The following is a 21,218-nucleotide window of genomic DNA, read 5'->3' as shown; positions in this document are numbered from 1 at the left end:
GTGTTTGAAATGCCATAAACTGTGCCCTTTGGCCTCCATCTGCTGCTCCAGAAGGACACACATATCCTGCAGCTCATGCATCAAGTTGTTCTCATGCCTTGTGGAGGCTGACCTAGAACAGAGACTTTAACTAGACAGAGTTAAAGTAGGTATTTACTAAAAGACCTCAATGGACATGCTTTGGGCAGTACAAGAACCCAGCCAGGGCTACACCCAAGATGAACCCAAAATGGTCACAAAATGGGCAGCTGGTCACAGGGTCTCATAAGTTGTCCATTTGCATATTGGAGTTAATTGTCCAGTTATAGCTTTAGCTTATGAAGTCTCATCCTTCTTGTTTTTCTGTCTTCAGAAAAAGAAATTGTTTATGCTCCTGGGCCTGAAACTTGGATCATTTGTCCTTGGTCCCCTGCTAGAGAAAGAATTGTTTTGTCTACCTACTCTGTGAAGAGAGCTTACTATCCCTAATATGAAGCTCAGAGCTACACACTAAAGCAGTGCAGAATCTGAAAAACATAAAAGCTGAAACCTGAGGTGTCGCAGACATTTCTCCACAGAAATCCTTTCTTTCGGATTTCTGTGTCTTCGGGAGGCCAGAGGCCTCCGAAGACAAGGTAAACAATTATTATCAGCTGCTGGGGAATGCAACAGGGGCACCTATTTTGATTGGTGATTGGTTCATGTTTTATGTTTATAATTAAGGGCCAATCACCAGTGCAAGCCAGGGGACTGAGTCCTTGGCCACAGCTTTGTTGTGGATTCTTTTCTATCTCTTCCTAGCTAGCCTAGCTGCTCTGCAAAACCTCTCTCTATATTCTATTTAGTATAGTCATAATGTATTATATCATATATTAATAAATCAAGCCTTCTGATTCAAGAAACAAGATTCACCGTCTCTCTCTCACCAGCCGCGCCCACTCAGACGCGGTAATACTGAGGCATCAGTTCATCTCTGTGGACACATCTGCATGAACATCCAGACATCCTGGATGCCTTTAGGCAGCTCAGGCAGTTCTAGCTGCCAGTGTTTAGGCAACTAAATGGCCCCCTGGGCTGCATCCTGCATCTTTCGTGAGGCTCCATTGCCTGGTACCCCTAGAAGCCCAGGAGGCTCAGACACGTCACTCGTACACAGACACACTTGGGCACCTCACACACCTCACGATGGGTGGCTGACTGCCACACATCATGTCACAAGTGTGACACCTCCCTGAGCCTGCAGAGCTGCCTGGGACTTGGCTGGGACAAAACAAAAAAACTATGGAAGGGCTGAGGAAGGAAGAAGAGAAAACTGTAGTTCTGCACGTGTGACTGCTGTGCTGTGCTCTGTAACTCAGCACTGTGGGTTTGATCTGTAGTCTCCCAGTTGTCCTGCCTTATCAGCATAGCCACAAAACAGCCACTGGGCAACCCAGCCAAGTCAGAAAGCTGCACCAGAGGGATGTCAGTGGCCCTGAGTCTTGATCACTGGGCAGCCCCAGCCCAGTGGAATAAATTGTGCATCCTGAAATGGCTGAAATGCCTGTCCTTCTGAGACAGCAGTGGGTACCCTGTGGTGACTGGCTTGTTTTCTCCATCTCTTTGGGCTGCCATCATTTCCCAACATCATTTTGCCTTTTCCTTTCCTTCGCTTCACCTGCGTTTGTCAGCAGTGCTGTCTTTGCCTATTAGCAGTTGTGTACCAGCTGCTGTGCTTTTCCTTTTTTTGGCAGTTTCCATGCAGATTGTGCTTGCTTTTTTTTGCCCCAAACCTTTTTGGTGCATGTCAGCATTTTATCTGTTCACATGCACTAGGGAATGATAGGAGCCATGATCTATTTGGGTCAGTGCATGCCTGTAACAATTCCAAAGGAGGGATTTTCTAAGAATAAATTCTCCAACGCCAATCTAGTTCTCATTCTTACCCACATAATATCTGTTAGCACCTTCTGCTATTTTTATACTTGTGAAACTGGGGTAGCGTGATGAGTCTGTTGTTTTTGCTTTCTTCCAGATGAACTAAGTCTTGCAATTCTTCTGTTGGTTGAATAACTCATGGAAATACATAGCAAAGCATGTAGTTTAGCAGCTGCCCCAAACTAATGTCTGCAATCATACATTTCAAGTCAGTTGAAAATCGAAAAGGACTCTCTAAAAGGATGGCATGGTTGTTTTTTCTGAAAGTAGCACATAAATTTGGTATTGAATCAAAGTAAATGCAGAGTTAGATGACCTTTGTTCATCAGGCAGTTACCCAGGTGTTCATTGCAGTCAAGAAAAATTTTCAACAAAAGGAAAAATTAATTTACTGTCACGGCCATCAAATCAACCTGTAAATGTTTCAGCTTTCAATAACTAATGCTCACTCTCTTGACTTACAAGTGGTTTCTTTGAAAACTGTTTCCTTCTGCAGAATTGGATTGCTTTGCAATAAAACTATGTCCCAAAGTGATGAAAAGGGATGAAAAAAGCTTTTTTCACCATATAGCGTTAGGTTATCCTTTCAAATGAACCATGTTCAGGATGTATTACAAGAGGCCTGAGCATGGCACATTTCTCAAAGAATAAAGCAGATGAAATCCAGATTCCTTGGTTCAGGAAAATGGAACCTGAACAGGGTGTTATAACAGTGGTGTAATGATAAATTGTAAAAAATAAGTAGTTGTTGAAATTCCTGGGTGGGATGTGGTGTATTGTAGCTGTATATGTTCTTCAGCTGACTACTCATTATTGTGTATGTTTGTGTCTGGTATAGTGCTTAAGGCCATTTAGCATATTTTAGGTGAGCTCTTCTACTGCCTAACTCCTATCATTCCATTCTCTCTCTCAGAGAATGCTTTCTCAGCATCTGCTCTTTGTGTTTCTGACATGTGCTTTCTTCACCACTTGGGCATCCTGATACCAATAGGCCATAACCAAAGTAATCAATACATGTTGTTATCAGTGTTGGTAGTTTTTTTAAGTCTTTTTAAAAGCGTTTGTATGGGTGTTTGATGGGCACATTATTGCAGAAAAATAATCCAAAGGAGGAGTGATAAACCAAAAAGGCTGCCCAGGGTGGGAAACACTCAGTGAATAGTCAGGGTGGCTGTGCTCTCTGCTAGAAGCACTGAGCTCATGGAGCTGTGGCACTGTGGCAGCACTGGTGTGGCCTTTGGAAAAGAGGAGGGGGCAGCTGTGGAAGGAAGAACAAGGTTGGGTGGGCTGCAGAGGGTGGGTGAAGGTGCCAAGAGGAGGCAGGATAACAGAGGTGGAGGCTTCCTGGCCATGCAGGAGCAGAGGCAGGACCTGCTTTTGTGGGCCCAGGCCTGCTGTCCCTGCTGTGGTCACACCCACACAGCTGGAGACTCCTCAGCTGCTGGGGGAATGACACCTGCTTATGTGATCAGTCCTACAAAGGTTTTGAGCTTGTTATCTGGTGAAAGATAACATACATCACTGGTGAAAGACTGTTCTTACCTGGTCTGTCTTGACTGTCTCTCCTGTCTCTGGAGAGCAGTTATCCTGTATCCTGACAGGCTTTCATCAAATCTGAGTCTTCTCTTTCAAAACCTTAACAGGACTACATTCTGTGGGGGAAAAGTAATGATTTGGGTCAGCACAGCAGAGAAACCTGGGAGAAGCAAAGCCCAGCTGGTTATTGATTGCGTGAAGTGATGCAACACTCTGCTTATCCTGCCTACCTGCCACTGCTTCTCTGTTATCATGCTTTGGCAGCTCATAACTCAAGGTAGCAGCAAAACTTTTTGCAGGAGGCTTGATGTATTTATCCTTCTCTCTGCAGTGCTGCCCATCTTGTAGAGCCTCCTGTCACAGTAATGCTGATGATGACACAGGAAAGCACAGAGGCAGGGGAAGTCTCGAAGCAATAGTGATGCTTAAACTGCAGAAAAACCCAATGCCAACAGGCAACAAGAAGAACACACAGGAGAAAGGGGGGAAAAGCGATTTTCTTTAGTCATTTGTTATTCAACAAATTTGAGTTTACCAGCTACAGGCCAAATTCTGTCTTCTGATTCTTGCTTTAATGCAGGAGGAGGGTATTTTTACTAGGGATCATGATTTATTCATGTTAAGGAAATGCTTTTTTAAGCCAAGTTCAGGCTACAAAGGGACAGTTAGTAGATGACATTCAGACTGGAGATTTCCCTTGAAACAACGTGAGAAAGTATTTATTTTCTGAAGTCCACTTCCCTTCACAGACAGGTTCCTACCATGTAATATCCAACAGCCCGGAAAAAGAGCCCAATACTGTGACAGGCTGGATATGCAAATGCAATATTCATACAAAGCTTTATGGAGGGTTTCTTTTCCACGGTGTATGAACAACCAAACATCTCAATTAAATCAAGAAGGGGAAGACCTGGTTTTCGTTAGCTGTGAAGACTTTCAGAATTACATTAGTTGCAGTTGATTAGATCTCATAATTGCATTTGCTGTGTGTCAGGATGAAGCAGTAAGGGGTTTGGCTGTGTTGAGGGGGGTGGTACCCAGCTCGTAGATCACTCCTGCAGGACTCATGATTAGTTTCTGCTGCCTAGGTGTGTTGGGGTCAAGCCCAAGGTTTTATATTTCACTCTCCAGAGCAGGAGAGAAGGTGGATGAAATGCACCATGTGTCACAACGTTGGTGTGGGGGGCAGGACAGGATTTTGCCTCCCTGCTCCATGCTGCTGCAGGTGCCAGGCAGGATGCTGGTGAATCCACAGGATATTCTGGACTGTCAAAAGCAAGTGATGCTTTCATTTACCCCAGCTCTGCTTCCAATTGAAAGGGCAGAACAATGTCATTATGCTGGTCTCAGGGAGAAATTGCAATGAAATTGTGCCACAGAGTGAGGCTGTGAAAAGGTGTGGTCTGTCAGGGCTGCTCCTGCCGCCCAAAGGTTTAGTTATCCGCATTGTCTGGTGTGATGGGTCAGCCAAGGAGGCCAGCTCAGAGGAGTGCATCTGAGGCCCTTCCCCGTGGGTCAGCACATTAACCTCCCCGGTTTTGTCCATGATTTATAGATATCTCCTCTCCTAATTCTAGGTCTCTGAAAGGTCAGTTGTCTGTCAGAGATGAGGAATGACCTTCACAGCTCCCTTTGAAGGTACCCCTCTCTCCACAGGAAGAAGTGAGTCTTTACTGATCATGCAGAGCATGGAGGCAGCCATCTTAGATGATTTTTACAAGATTGAATTAAGGTGGCACCTTCCCTCAGGGAACACACAGCTGTGTTTCCAACTCAGAGAAAAAACAAAGATCACGGAGAGGCAGCACTGAGTGGGGACACCAGGTATCTGGATAAGTTGCAAGAACTCTTCAAAACCCACCAAATCCTTCTTTGTCTTGGACATTTTCTCATGAAAATGAAGTTATCGAGACAGGGATTCTCTCATGTGCTGTCTTGGTTTTATCTTGATGAACAGTAAACTCTTCAAGACAGGGACCATCTCCAGCAATGACAAAGGCTCTGCATGTATGCACCAAATGCTTAAGAAAAGCTGACATTCCTAATGAGATACAAATGCTAAAAAGTTAAAATTATTTTATTGAATCAATTAAAGTGAAATGAAATTTGGGCTTGAAATAAACACTACACCTACACAAAGCACATTGTAAGGTGAACTCTGTTTTCTTCAAATAGATTTGTCACCAAGTTCAATCACAGCTGCGTCTCTTGTTGTGGGATATCACAAAGCTCAATTCTCACTAATTCCTTTTGTTTCAAGATTACTTAATCATAAATACAACAGGCCATTCTGATTTAATTTGTATTCTACCTCCAAGGACCATCACTTAGCTTCCCTGGAACACTCCTGTCTTCCAGACATTTATATCCACAGATTTTATGATAGCATTGGCACTCAGTAATCTGGGATGTTTGCATTTAAAATTATTTGGATTAAATTTTTAAAAAATTGGGATGATCTTAATGTGCTTCATTTTGGAGGTGCATCTCACTCAAGGCACTTTAAAAGGCTGTAACATCCTGACTGTTGGATAAATTTTTTTAAATTTCTCATTTTAGGTAGAGTTATTCTCACTATATACAATTTGAGCAATCTGAAAGTTTGGTATTAGTAGAAGTCGTTTAGTCTTCCCCTGTGATGGGAACAGGGGTGAGATCTCACAGGTGGGACTCTGTAGATAGCATCTGAGTAAACCAAAGACTGGTTTTAGAAATGTAAATAAGTGGAATCTCATTCTAAGTAGGAGTCTTTTTTTTTTCTTTTTTTTTTGGGGGGGGGTGGTGGGGGATGAAAAAGAGCAATATTTCATTGGGAACAATCAAAGCGTTGTGTTTTGCTGCTGCATATTTTGCAATTTATACAGTTGGGGTCCTTTGGAAACTGGAAGTAGCATGTGGAAAAGTACCATCTATTTGTTGTATTGTTTCATGGGCCTGATTCAAACAGCAGTTTGAGAACAAGTACAATTGCCATGGATTTTAGAGGTCTTTTAGGTCAGATGACTGAGACGAACTCTGTGTGTGCCTACTTCCCAAGCTAGGGGGAATTTCTCAGTTTCCATTATTATTACCTGAGATGGCAAAAGGGTTGCTTGAAATGTGGTTGCACTGCAAAAACTGAAAGGGGACTTGGCATGGTAGAATTACATAAACAAAGTGAGATTATAAACAGGCCTTGTTTAATATGAAAGAGCATCTAGTTCCAGGAAAAGCAAAGCTATCAGGAGTAGTTGTGTCAGAGCTGGAAAACACAAAGACAGCTTTCATTTCTATATGCTCTAAAGTATGCAGTAATCGTGGTCTAATTGCCTCACTGCAGCCAGAAAGCAATATGGGATATTGTGGGGGTGTGGGAAAGAGCACAATAATGCTACAATTAAGCTGTAATCTTTGGCATGGTCACTCAGCAGATAAAGCTTTTCTGCTGTCACATTTGAGACAGTCATTATTTGGCTGCTAAAGCCCGGGGAAAACATGTGGTGCTGTTCCTAGGAGCTGTTTCACAGAGGCTTCATTATGGGTTTCTTCCTCAGCAGCTGGCCAAGCTCAGCCAGTGCTCTGCATTTGAGAGCTGTGGCCTCAGCACTCCCCTTCTCCCTGTTTGTGCTGGGGGAGGTTTGTACTGCTGGTAGTGGAATGGGGGGAGCCTTATTAGCCACTGTGGAATAAATTTGTGAGCTTTAACGTTTGTTACAAACCTCTTTGCTCAGGGCCTGATTTATAATGGAAACTGCATTTGGCAGAGATTTCTGTGTATGGCTTATACACAGAAAAACCTTGTGAATGTGGGAAATAAATGTGATAGCTCTGTGACAGGTTAGGTGCCATAATTATGCATGTATATTAACCCCAGGATGCAGACTGTGTTTCACAGGGACATAATCACATTCACGTGCAATTATGCTCACCTTCCTTTGAAAATTTAGTTTTACAGCCTGCTATGAAACCTTGATAGTGACATCTCTTATTTTCTGAAATCCTCCGTCATTTTAGGAAAACTATTCCACTGTCTTGAAGTGAGCCCTTGAATTCACACACTTAATTGTTCATACAACTTTCCTGACTCTTTCCACTTTCCCAAATTTCTTTCTTTCTGAGGAGAGGCTGCCTGCACTGCAGGCTTGTGTGCACTTACTAGAATTCTGGTAGGAATAGAAAGGAGAGAGTGGCAGGAGGTCAGGTCAAGTTTGAATACATTAACCTTGAGGTGACGTGGTCTGACAAGGCATGAATGAGTTGCTTGGAGTATGAATGCAGATTGTGGCATAGATCAGCCTTTACTCCTGCAAGAGGCTTTTTAATTTTTCTGCAGTGCCACAGATAGATGGGTACAGGGAGATGTGGTTTCTCTCTAGAAGATGTTAAGGCTTAGAAGGGGTTAAAAGCGACCAGTGGTTTGGGACTGTTCTGTTTTGTCTTAGATCTGGTTTTGCATTATAGAGTGCACACATCCTTTGATAAACCAGCCATGATTTCTGAAGAGGTAGGTACAGGTACATTACATCAGAACCTCATTATTCTGCTGCCTTGCAAAGCAGAATCATGAACTGTTTTGAAGGCTTATGGCATGCACAGTCTCTGCAAGGCTCATCTGACAGCCGGCAAGAGCAGCTCAGTCCATGTCACTAATTCCTTCCAGCATCAGGCTTTCAGGACCAGGCCTTAATTATGTGCACATCTGGTCTTCACAGCTTGGAATAAGATGTGTCTGTCTTGAAGGGTTCTCATAAATGGGTGCTGCCAAGCCAAGCATCTCAAAACACAACTGCACCATCAGAAGAGCTTTAGTATTTGTCCTGATTTAGTGCATAGGAACCCTAAAAGCAACATGCACTAGGTACTGCATGAGAAAGGGGATCTTAGTCTTAAGGTTTGTGTAGCTCAGTACTGGATCTACATTTAGAACACTAGAAGCCAAAAGAAGCCATTGCAGATGCAGAAACAGCAATTTGACCAATTACAAATATGTTTTATAATGTTTTTTAAGTGCCTGTGAAGAAACTTCACTATCTTGACTCCAGTAACACTGTGGTGCTAGGAGACATTCTGCCAAGCAGCACCTCAGTCCAAACAGCAATCCTGTCAGCTACTGTCTCCAGAAGCATTTAATTGCAATTGCTCTTATTCACTTAATACCAATGTAAAGCAAGGAACACATTTGTGTATTCAGGCTGTTCCACAATATCATCTATTTTAATGTGGCAATGCCTGAGAATTATCTGAAATGTCTCTTTTTTATAAAATTTTGATATCTTTGTATTTATTTTATTAGGCTGTCATGCACACTTATTCCTATTTTGATATCTTAATTAGTCTTTGTCACCTGTAGCAGAGGTGGTTGCCTGAGGCAGCAAACAGGACTGGGAACTGAGAGAGGAAGAGGAGCTGGAGTCGATAGAGAGCTGGGCATGTCCTGTGTGGAGAAGTACTGAGAGAAGAGAAGGATCTCTAGTACAGGGGGATTAAGGTCCAAAGGACCCCCTGTTATCAGATGCCCAGCATGAAACACGGAAGATGTGGGTTTACCAAGTTAGAACAGCCTGAAGCATAATTTTGGCTGCAGTAAAAAGGCTCTTTCCCAAAGCCAATCCCATGCATAACTGAGGAGTTAGCTCTGGTCAGGGACTACTCCTGGAAGATGATACAATCCCCATTCTGTGGAGAATAAGAGAGTATGAGATTGTGGGCTTGGGCTGTACAAGACAGTTATCTCCAACATGCTTCATTTACTGCAATGGACCCAACCTTAATGTTCATTAAAGCACAACTCCCACCAGCTTCTGCAGACAGGCTCCAAAGCAGGACTTGCAGTAGGGAGATACCTATGAAGAGTTTGACCCAGGTATTTTGCCCACACAAGAAGAAATGCAGCCCTGATGATGTCATTAAGCATGTGTGTAATGTCTTATTGAGTTATACTGTCAGGAATCCACCAACTGTGGCAAGTCACAGAAAGGAGACACTCAGGAGCTGCCTCCAGCTACTCTGCGCTTAAAGCCTGGTTAGGCCACATAGTAGAAAAGGTCAGAAAAGACATTCAACTTAAAATCAAGAGGTTTAAAGGAAGGTTGTTTAGGAGAAGGAAGGGTGCTTTGATTTCATTTTAACACAGGTCAGCACAGTGCTACACTTCAGGGCTGTTTCAGGAGCACAAATGGCATTTCCTGCCAGCACCATCGTATTTGCATGCGGAGAACAGTCCTGACATGGAAATGGTTATGGATTGAGCAAAGTGCATTTCCATGTCCTCCCCCTTCTCCAAATGAGCTGTGTAGTTTGGTGTGAGCTGCTCTGGGTACAGGAGTTGGGGATTGCCTGCCTTCAGGTGTTTTCTTTAGGGTGGCCCTCATACAAGGGGTGTGCTCTGTCTTTGGGCCCTTGGAGATGTACTCTGCCTGCTGGTGCCTGAGCTGGGTCGGAAGTTGCAGAGAGAATTTTCTATAGTGAGAGTAAGGTAAATCCTCTGGTCTCCTGCAGGATGCTATCTTCATAGAGAAAGTGTATTTTCAGGATTTGGAGGAACAGAAGATGAAAGGCTCTTACATTGAGAGGTGTTAGTCACATGTTCAGAAAAACTTCTGCTGTTGCCTGTTTGTTTCAGCCCATGTTTCTGGTTTTGTGGTTGAATGACAGCATTTGCAGCTGGATGTCGACAAGACATTGCTTCATACTTCTCAGCTCCTGTCTCAGTTTGTGGGTCCACACATCTTGTACTTCCCCATTTTCTGGTTTAATACAGCTCTCTGGGGGATTGCTACCAGAGTAATAAAAATCTCATATAAAAATTCCAACCTTCTCTCCCACTCTCCCTGCTCCTTGCCAGGCCTGCTGTGGGGTGGAGGGGATCTTCCAAACCGTCTCATTGCCCTGATCTGTTTTGCAGTGTAACAGTGGATAACTGAGAGCCCTGGGAGCCAGAGGGGTGGCAGGGCAAAGAGAGCAGTAGGAGCCTGAGCAGTTCCCAAGGGAGTCCCTAAAAGAGCTTGGGGATGAGCACATGAGGCACCTGGGCAGTGCCCCCGTTCGCTGAGCACAGCCTGGCAGCCCCAGTCCCGCAGCCTCCGTGAATCCCTCCCGTCCTCTCGCATTTGCCTTCTCGCATTCTAAGTCGCTCACTTGTCAGAACAATTCAGTCTCTTGCCTGTGCTCCATCTATAATTCATTAAGAAACCCAGAGAGGTGAAGCTGTTGACATTTCCCACTCTTTTCCCTTTGGAAGGCATGGGCTGAGTGTTCTTTGCAGCAGGCGGTGAATGAAGCTGCTCTAAACCCAGAAGCCAAGGGAGAGGGACACGCTGCCATCTCCTGCTGGGACACCAAAGCATGGCATCTGCCTGTCACAAGCACATCCTTTGCATGTGCCACCATCAACTCAGGCAGGACTTTGCTCAGAAAATCCTGGCCAGACCCTGGACCTGAAGTGCACTGGGTCTTTTGGATGCACCTGTCTTTGAAGGAACATCTTCAAAGGTGTTTGGGTCTCACCCCAGAGTTTTGCAGCAGCTTCCCCACCAGTTAAAATTTATGCTTCATGTGCTTCCCAGAGTTGCAGCCTATCTGCTTCACTCCAGATACAGGTCTTTTGGAACCAAAATTGCATTCTCCTCATTATCACTTCATCCTGAACTGCATCAGCTCTACTTTATGCCTGCAACAGCCGCAAGCAAAAATAACACATTATTCACCATAAAAGCGTGGGTTATGCAACAAAATATCTGTCATTTTGAAACCACAAATATAATTGGGCATTTAAGTGCAATTTTGAGGAATGGCTACAGGCATCATCTATCATAGAGATTTCAATAATGGCAAATATTGATGTCTAAAAAGCAAGAAGTTCCCACAAGCAGAAGAAATTTTATCTACATTTTATATAGTGTAAAGATTCGTTTTCTGAACTGGTAGTGACTTTGACATGTGAATGCAGACTATTGTTTAGATTTTGCCATAGATGAAATAACCAGGTTTCTTACCCTCATGTAAGGGCCTTTCTCTGTTATTCTCTTTAAGAGTTCAGCATCCCCAACAACTTGTGTGCAGAGTTCTGTGGAAAGGGTACAGTGGAAGAAATCTTTATCTTTAAATGGTTGTCACACCAGAAAATCATTTTAAAAACCCCAAACAGTTCCATTGACCACTGTTCTGTCTCAGCAGTGTCTGTCTGCAAGGTTGAACTATTTGACAGACTTCCAGGGGTGGATGCAGGACTATTTTGAGCCTGACAGATGAAGGGCCCCACTGAACTCAAGAGTTTGCACCAAGCTCTGAAGCACCTCATAGGAGCCACAAATCCCAGACCCCAAACAGAGAGATTCACCAGAGGGCAGCACAATATCACTTTCCATTGTAAGAGCAGGAGTTAATCCTTTCAGCTGTCAGAAAGCTCTTAAAAATTAGCTGCTTGTTGTTCCATCATTATGATTTGAAATAAGTTTCTCTTTAAAGCTAGCCTCAGGAACATCTCCTAAATCCAAGGCATTGATGTTTTAAGTGTCCAGGCATTCACATAGTGGAAGCAGAGGGAGTTCAGGCAGTTGTGTTTTCAGTCTGTCTTTGCCAGGTTTCTGTCCAGGGCTGGTTGGGGCAGCTGATGGGTGCTGGTCCAGCTTCAAGCATTCCAGGAGCTCTCCTGGAATATTCCCCAGCCTGGGTGAATATTATTTCAGCCTCATTTTTTGGGAGGCATTGAACAGAAAGAGCAAGCTCTCTGATGTCACTGCATGGTAAGGGTTCACAGAGGGTGAATGTAGAACCACAGAATCATAGAATGGCCTGGGTTGGAAGGGACATTAAAGGTCATCCAGTTCCAACTCACCTGCCAGGGCAGGGACTCTTTTCACTAGACACGGCTGCTCAGAGCTCCATCCAAGCTGGTGTTTAACACTTCCAGGGATGGTGCATCCTCAACTTCTCTGGGCAACCTGTTCCAATGCCTCACCACCCTTGCTGTAAAAAAATTTCCTTTGAAATCTAGTCTAAACCCACTCTCAGTTTAAATTCACTCCCCCTTGTTCCATCACTACATGCCCTTTAAAAAAAGTCCCTCAGTAGTTTTCTTCTGAGTCCCCTTTAGGTACTGGCAGGCTGAGATGTTTTTATGTTATAATTGTATTTGCTTCTGGTTGTCATGTGTGCTGAGCAGATTCTAGGCCCTTTAGAACTTATGCTAAACTCCTGCTGTTCAAGGAGCTGAGAGGAATCACTTGTCACATTTTGCCTGCTCAGCTTCCTTCATTCAGGGCTTCACCTGCCATCAGTCTGTTCCTGTTATTTCTCTGTTCTGCTGCACAGGTGTCTGCAGCAGTCACCTCCCCTGGTTCAAGTGCCACTGTGCTTTTCCGTCCTGTTCTGACCTCTTTCTCTCAGCATATAGTCAAGGCATTTCATGCTGCTTTCCTGTAAATTAACTACATCTTCTGGCCTTGGTCATTTCCTTTGCTGCTTTGACTTCTGCCTGGTGGGATGCCTCATGTCTTGTGCTTCACTCCTGACATCACTCAGAGAGGTCTTCCTTGACTGACTCTTTCTGATCTCACTCCTTTTGAAGTTCAGTCTGAGCTCCATCTGCTCTGGCTCAGACCAGCCCTTCTAACTCTGTACTGAAGCCTTCAAAGACAGAGCTTTTCCATGGGGCTGCTCCCCATGTAGCCTGAGCTTTCCTTAGCTTAAATGTTATCTTTATTTAAAGTCCTGGAAACTTAAGAATATATATTTAGAATTTTAAAAACCCACTTTCCTTACAGTATTAGTTTAAGTTACATTACTTAGTCTTTTGAGAGTATAGTATCCTTCTTTGGAGTAGATACAAAATTATGAACTTAGTAGTAGAAATAATTTAAGTATCTTTCAAGACAGGTCTGTGTCTGCTCTAAAAGAAAATAAAAATTTGCTTCTGTTTTAAGAAAAGTACTTTAAATTCCTATTCTCTTTCTTTCTTTCTTTCTTTCTTTCTTTCTTTCTTTCTTTCTTTCTTTCTTTCTTTCTTTCTTTCTTTCTTTCTTTCTTTCTTTCTTTCTTTCTTTCTTTCTTTCTTTCTTTCTTTCTTTCTTTCTTTCTTTCTTTCTTTCTTTCTTTCTTTCTTTCTTTCTTTCTTTCTTTCTTTCTTTCTTTCTTTCTTTCTTTCTTTCTTTCTTTCTTTCTTTCTTTCTTTCTTTCTTTCTTTCTTTCTTTCTTTCTTTCTTTCTTTCTTTCTTTCTTTCTTTCTTTCTCTTTCTGCCACTTCCTTCCGCCACTTCCTTCTTTATTTCAATAATTTAAAAAAAATCGTTTCTTGTTTTCATTTGCATTCTTTTTATTTCTTGGGAAAACTAAGGAAAAAAGATAACAAAAATGCTGAAGACTTATTTTGCTCAGTTTCCTTTGTCTTTACCTTCCATTTTCATTTAATCTTTTTTTTTCCAAGGAAAAAAGAAAATTAGGGGGTTTTGAAGGCAAAAGGATTGGACGAAAGAAATGAAAATATTTTTTATGAATTTTTTCTAAGTTTTAGCAGGGCAGAAAATGTCTTTGAAAATTCACAAAAAAGATAAACTTAGAAGGGAAGTACTTTCTATTCAACCATCTTAACAAGGGTTTGGAGCTAGTTAAGGCAGCCAGCACAGTGCTTGGTAATGTTTTCTGGATGAGGACAGTCCATCACCTTTGCAGGAATCCATTCCAATGCACAGTGCCCTTGCATGACATAACAGAGGTATTTGTGGGCATTACACCAGGTTTTCTCCTGACTAAACCTGATTCAGTTTCCCTTAAGGTCTCTCCATTTCACAGTCAGTGACTGTGACTCACAGTAGAAATAACCCAACCTGGGCTTTAAAATAGGGATGAGGCAGAGCTGTGTCATCTGCTGTATACACAACTTTTAGAGTGATCTGCCACTGCTTTTAAATGTTTGATTTTCCAGGCTCTGCCCAGATAAGCAGAGAGGCACATTGCTTGGCAGTGGTCATCGCTGAGGAGCGGTGGCTCTTGGCTGTCAGTGCCCAAGACTACCAGTGAGATGTTTGTGCTTTGCCAAGGTGTGTGGCACCTGTTTTTCCTGTGCATTTAGGGGTTTGGAGAAGTTACGCAATGTCTGGCTTTCTTCTTTCTTGCCCAAACCGAAAATATTTAACTACACCTTGAAATTGGTCTTTTCAGGATCAGCAATTTTTCCCATCTTTTGTTTGTTTCTTCCCATATCAATTAACATCCAATGCCATTATTACCTAAAGGGAATTTTTTTTTTAAAAAACCATTTATCCACTGTGGATAAATTAGTAAGATTCTTGTTGGAAGGTGTTCAGAAGTCTGATCCTGCATGGTTGAAATGAATGAGTTCATTTTATGCAGGAACAGAAATGTTACTTGTAAGAGCTACCCAAGATACCCAATCACCTAACTTAGTTGTTATGTGAAGCTACTATCTTCTCTGATTCACCAGATTTACTTTGATGTGAGTGGCTTTTTCTGGAGGTAAATCTTCTTTTCGTGTAAGATTTTAATAACAAAATGGTGATATGTTTTTGTATGCAAGTATGATATTGGCACCTAGTTGAATTTGTTTTTACAAAGGATGCTTCTGCTGCAAAGAAATAAACATATCTACATACAAATTTCCTATACCAAAAAAGAAATTCTATGAAAATGTATGCGTTAAAGTAAGTCATTAGTGGCTTTACAAATTGTCAACCTTATATTTGTGCTACTTTTTCATTCCCAAAATATATCTGCTCATTTTTTAGCCATTGTATTCTATTTCAGTTTTTATCAATCAAGTCAGGCTGAAAGCCTGTAAATAGGCTTTGCATAACCTGTTCCCAAATTATGGAGGAATTGTTACCTTCAGCAGTGAAGAATTAATAACTTATTTTTAATTTTGCCATGTCAACAGTATATTGCACTAAATGTACGTACAGAATTTTAGAATGTATTGTATGCCAAAACTTGTATGTCATAAATAGGATTTACCTAGCAGTCTTCCCCATGGACTGCTGTGCTGTAGCAAAAGTTGTGTTTATTCAAGTTCTTAAAAAAGACCCTGTTTACTTTGCTCTATTGTTTTCTCACACTCGTGTGTGGAGAAGCTAAAAAAGAAAGTTCAGTATTGTTACTCTCCAGACACACTATTAAGGAAATAAGCATGTCACACAGAAATAAGACAGGATCTTATCTGCTGTGGTGTTTGTGGTATTCCTTTCAAAGGCTTACCTAGTTTATTTGTCACTGCACTTTAAGCCTCCAATCACAGGCAGGCAGGAGAGACTGAGAGAGGAGGAGGTGAATGTTTGCTGCAGCTCTTTTGGCTTGTTATCTTTGCAGAAGTTGTAGCTGGTTTCAAAAGCTCATTTTTCAATAAAATTTGCAAATATAACCACAAAATAGATTACTCTGGCCCTCAAAGCAGATTTATAAGTCTTTTACTGAAGATACAAGTACAGAGATGCTGTACTACCTTTTATTCATATTGAGATTGTAGATAGGTAACAGCTTGTGTTAATATTTGACAGATCTGTTCTATGTTACTGTCAGAAATGTAGCAGAAAATCTCTTTGGCTGGCTGGCTTGTACTTGAAACTGGTTTTCATAAGATCTGGATTTGAAAATCTCTCCTGCCAGACTTGTAGCTGTCAGATTCATTATCTTCAAAACTTCTCTTAACCTCTGATGGTGTTTTTTTTTCCTTCTGCAGAAACAGAAGGTGCATGCAGCACAGATGTTAGTCTTCTTCAAGGAGTAACTTCTTCAACCCCAAGTGATACCAGCTCCTGCTAGTACCATGGGGCTGGAGGGTGTTTTTTTAGGCACTGGACAGATCCACGTAATCCTGTGGGGAAGTTTGGCAGCCATGACAACACTCTTGTTCCTCACCTTCCTCATCTTCCTTTGCTCCAGCTGCAATGGGTAAGGCTCCAGGGCTTAATGGTTCACTTTGGACATAGCTTACGTATAAATAGTTAGCAGAAAACGCTGAGGACTGAGGTACAGAAATTAAAAAAGAAAGGTACAGTTTTAAGAGCAAACTTCAGTTTGAACAGTTCTATTCATTCTAAAATCTAATTTTTTTTTTTTTTTTTTTTTTTTTTTTTTTTTTTTTTTGCTGTGAATGAAGTACACAATTGTGTTTATTTGGTGGTTTCTCCTAAGCAGAAGGCTGAAGCACAGGTAGACACTGAGTGTTAGCAAATCACACCCTTAAGCTGAAACTGAGAACATTAGGTGGGCTAAACAGGACCAAAAAAAAGTCTAGGTAAAAAGGAAAGGGAAGTGATTATGTACTTCAGCTTTGCTGTGGCCATTCCTGAAGTATTGGGAATATAGTATTGATCCTGCCTTTCATGCAAAAACGAGTAAGGATCAAACAGTGGTACTAATCAATGCCTTATGCCCTATCCTTATTTTCTTCTCCATAAGAGGATTCAATTTCACCAATACAGGCACTATAAATGGCTTTGTTTATGCATCTTTCAAGGCTCCTTGCTGACACGCACTCTGAGGCCTGCAGGCCGCACAGGGAGGGGGCAGCCTGCGCTCTGCCCATGGTGCCCTCCACAGGCCGGAGCAGGCTGACCCCTCACTGTCACGAGTGGCACTGCTTGGTCCATACTGCTCTGTTTTGTAAGCACAGCTGAACCAGCCAAGTCTATGGGAGAAAAATCCAGTACAGCAGCAAAATCTGCAGTTTGGGTGCATGTGCTTGTAAGGAGCATGTGCTTTCACCCCTTCAGCTTTGAGAACATTGAGGAAATTGTGCAGCCGTAAAATGCACTGTATTGGCACAAGATGTGTCTACAGTGGAAGACTTTGTTTTTCAGCAGGATTTATCTAATGCCCACCATGCAAAAAACAGTTGTGGGCAAAACCAGGTCCCAGAGTTGGTTGAAACCCTAAAAAGCCTAAGTTAGAACATGTAATTTCATGTGATTCAGGAGAAACACTTTTGTAAACTGTGAGTTGACACTTCAGTATCTTCTTATTGTCACAGTTTCCTGTGATATCTGTGTAAAAAATAGTAGAATTTTTTTTTTAATTATTTAAAAGTAGGAACCCTATTTTAAATACTCTTCAGCCCACAGACATTGCATTTAGGTACTGTGTATCATCTTTAAGGCCTTTTCCAACCCAAATGATTCTATAATTCTGTGTTTTGTTTTGTAACATACCAATCCTTGAACCTTTTCTAGAAAGATGGGTCAAACCACTGAGTGATCTTTGCAGTTACAGAGATACATTGCCTGAAATATTCTGGTGGTGTTTTTTAATAAATTCTTGTGTTGCTAGTTTGGACATAATATCTGTTGTTTCAGGTCATTCTGTAGGGCAGGTTGTTTATGCATAAATGCAGTTGTGCAGAATTTCTTCCTGGCTTCCTCTTGAAAAATGGATGAGGACATAGAAAACTGAATAAAGTTTGTTCTTTCTAAAATATCAGAGTCAGAAAAATTTCCAGAGAGGAAATTCAGCTTTTAACTTTCTCTGTTCTGCATTGGTGCATGCTCACTTGCTGTTTTGGTATTTCCCAATTAGGTGGAATTTTAACAGTTGCTAATGTGGAAGTACAGTTCACTGCAGACTTTAGAAGAAGCAAAAGTTTCATCTTGTCAATATTTTCTCAATTTTTGTTTGACTTTTTATCTAGGGGAAGGACTAACATTATTTTAAGCTCATACTTTATTGCAGTATTTCTGAATAAGAGCTATATTTCCCAAATGGTAAAAATGGAAATGTGATCCATACTTGGACTCCTTTGAAGGACCCAGGGAAGCAGGATTCCTTTAAAAATGTAGGCCCCTGCTGCTGTGAAATTTGTACACCTTTTTGAACTGCTTATGCTTATTATCAATTTGACTGGCATTTTTAGTTATCTGGATTTTTTTGGCCTTTTCCAATTCCTCATAGGATACACACTTTTTTCTGACACAGTTTAAGGGACTTCCTAAGTAGTCTGTAACCAGAATGTGTATCTGAGAATTTCAGATATGATTAAAGAATAATATTTTTATTATCATAGAATCATGGAATGGCCTGGGTTGGAAGGGACTTTAGAAATCATCTAGTTCCCTGTCATAGGCAGGGACACGTTTCACTAGACCAGATTGCTCAGAGCCCCATCCAGCCTGGCCTTGAGCACTGCCAGGGATGGGCCATCCACCAGTAGATACTTGTTGGAGCAATTTGTTCCAGTGCCTCACTACCCTCACAGTAAAGAATGTTTTCCTAATATTTAATCTAAACCTACTCCCTTTCACTTTGAAGCCATTCCCCCATGTCCTGTCTCTGCATAATTATTTTATTACATTGTAATAACCATCAGTCACTTCTCACGGTGATCTCACATTGACTGAGAAGAAGGTTTTGTGTGTTTGTTGTACCTCTTCAGTTATGTCTGTCACCATTCTGCCTCAGTGGTGTTTTTACACAGAGGTCATACCAATTGCTGTAATAATTTTCAGTTATTCCATGTTCAATATTGTTGTGAATCATAGTTCTGTTCCCTGTAGGAGTGTAAGGTCTATGAATGATTGGTATTTGTATATTAGCATAATTTGTAGTAAAAATTCATGTGTCTTTTTCATTAAGGGAAAAGAAGGCCAAAAATCAGAATGGAGATCATGAAAATCTGATGAATGTGGTAAGTATTTATTTCTGGCAGCTTTTGTCTGTCCTGTGGTTGGTTTGTACCAAGCTCCTTGCAAAATACAACAGATTAGAAAATAGCTCAGGAATTTCGAGATGGTTGAGCATGGGAAACTTTAAAAGTTGCAGAATGGGAAGCGGAGGAAAACTTGTGTAGATCCTGATAATCTGCATTTTCTCAGTGCCCTTTCTGCCACCACTGTACTCCAGCCTTCCCTTCACTCCATCTGCAGCCCAAGGCAGTGTACAGTGTACCCTTTGTCAGCTGCTGTCTTCTCAAGGGTTAAAGCCATAGCAATGTCTAGTACCGTAAAGCTTGAGAAGGACATCACTCTGGACATCTTGGCATTTATTTCTATTTAACATCTGCAAACACAGGCACTTAAATCTTTGAATCTAGCTGGCATGGTTTGCTTCTCCTGCCAGTAATACCTGTGGGTCAGAGCCCCAGAGATGGGAATGCAATTTGTTGTGTGTGTGTTCACGTGAGCGTTGATTGTGATCCAGCAGTCCCTGCTCTGTGTTGCAGCCTTCCGAGAAGGAGGTGTTCAGCCATTCCATCACCAGTTCTGTAACGGAGCCTCCCCCAAACAGCGAGCAGAACGGAGCCCTGAGCAACGGGGAGGGTGAGTCCGGGCAGCCCCTGCGGGTGCGATGAGCCAGCGCTGCTCACAGCTCCCTCCTCAGCTGAGCGCTGCCGATCCCTCGGGTTTCAGCTTGCCAGCAAGCAGCTTGCCAAGCACACAGGCAAGCCATTTGTCAGAGTACTCTGCACACCTCTGCAGGTCTGACACCAGATCACACACAACTTACAGCCAAGTTAAAAAATGCCATGGAGTTGTTTGCCTTGCTGGGAGGTCAGTGGGGGTGATCATCTCATGGAGATTTGGGAGGTTTAGGCTGCATCTCCACTCCTGTTACTCTCGTGTTGAGAACGACACAGGAACAGGTGAGAGGCAGTATTGCAGAAAGAGCAAAGAAGGCTTTATTCTAAAGAACCACGTGGTTTTTATAGAGTGATAACAAACAATAATAATATGGGGTGATAATAAACTATAATAATATAGAGTGATAATAAAACAATAATAAAATGATAAAAACCTATAATAAAATGGTAATAAATTATACATTCTGTTTGATTGGCTAGTTAACAAAAACACCTTTCTCATACACCATCTTTGAGAAGAACAGAAAGACAAAGTAGCAAAACACCACCTGCAGATTGTTTATACTAACAAGTTATTACATTCTTACAACTCCCTGAAAATTCTCACGAGCAGCTGTGAGAAACGCTTGCTGTTTCTCTCTCTGTGTCCCATGGCATCCGCACACTCCTGGGCGTGCTCTGGCACAGCCCCACGCTGCTGCTCCCAGCCCTCCACGCCAGCCAGCACTGGGAGCTGCTGAGGTCCTCTCCTGGGCCACCAGGTGTGTGTCACCAAGCCATACCTGCAGATTGACCAGGTCACCAGGCAGAGAATGGGACCTTCCCTAACCTTGGTAAGCTGTGGAACTGGGATAAAACCAGAAGATGAAGCTGCACCTTAGAGGTTCAAAAGTGCTCCAGGAACTTAGGGACATATTTCAAGTCCTCCTCCAGGGATTACAGCTTTGGATCACAGTCCTGTGCTGTGCTGTCACTTATATTTTTATATTTCAGAAAACAGGCAACATAAATAGGCTTCCTTTTTTTTCCTTAGTCTTTGCTTTGCTGAACACTCAAAATTATTCACCCTGAAGTATCACTGGAAAAATATTTTACTCAGCTGCACCTAAAAATAAACTCACTCTCAGCTCAGAGCCACTGGGAGCCAACTGTTGTCTTCACACTAACACCAACACCAGGGGCTGCACTCCAACTTACAGCTTTCCTCATCTTCTGCAACCAGAGGCTAAGCTAGCCAGACTTCACCCCTTAGAGACAAGCATCCAAAGTAATTTTTAAACTTTGTTTTTGCAGCTAATTGCTGTTCCCATCCATTGGCTTGTGTATGTAGGTGTGTGGTTCCCTGAGGACTTGATGTGCAGAGCAAAGCCCTGCAGAATGGAAGTATTTCTCTCTGCCATGAGTCACCACGTGTGCAGCTGTCAGAGCTGCTGCTAAAAGGTGTGCTGTCAACCAGCAGACAGTTTTCAGACAGACTGTCTGATATTATACTCAGCTTACACTCTGC

The 21,218-nt window shown here is 42.2% G+C and overlaps 1 protein-coding gene across 2 annotated transcripts in view; it reads left to right on the top strand.

The window, feature by feature from the left end:
- PAG1 (phosphoprotein membrane anchor with glycosphingolipid microdomains 1) overlaps positions 1-21,218 on the top strand; it is a 106,211-nt gene that overhangs the window by 72,554 nt on the left and 12,439 nt on the right. For both annotated transcript variants that reach the window (XM_059489081.1, XM_059489070.1), the window contains 3 exons: positions 16,100-16,311; positions 18,988-19,039; positions 19,574-19,670. In XM_059489081.1, coding sequence (XP_059345064.1) covers positions 16,187-16,311; positions 18,988-19,039; positions 19,574-19,670 — 274 coding nt within the window. In that variant the 5' untranslated portion in view covers positions 16,100-16,186. The remainder of the gene's footprint in view (positions 1-16,099; positions 16,312-18,987; positions 19,040-19,573; positions 19,671-21,218) is intronic.

This window comes from Ammospiza nelsoni, chromosome 1 (genome assembly GCF_027579445.1).
Source record: "Ammospiza nelsoni isolate bAmmNel1 chromosome 1, bAmmNel1.pri, whole genome shotgun sequence".
In the NCBI taxonomy this organism is placed as follows: Eukaryota; Metazoa; Chordata; class Aves; order Passeriformes; family Passerellidae; genus Ammospiza; species Ammospiza nelsoni.
Note: the sequence above shows the minus strand (reverse complement) of the source record. Positions and strands in the feature narration are given on the sequence as shown.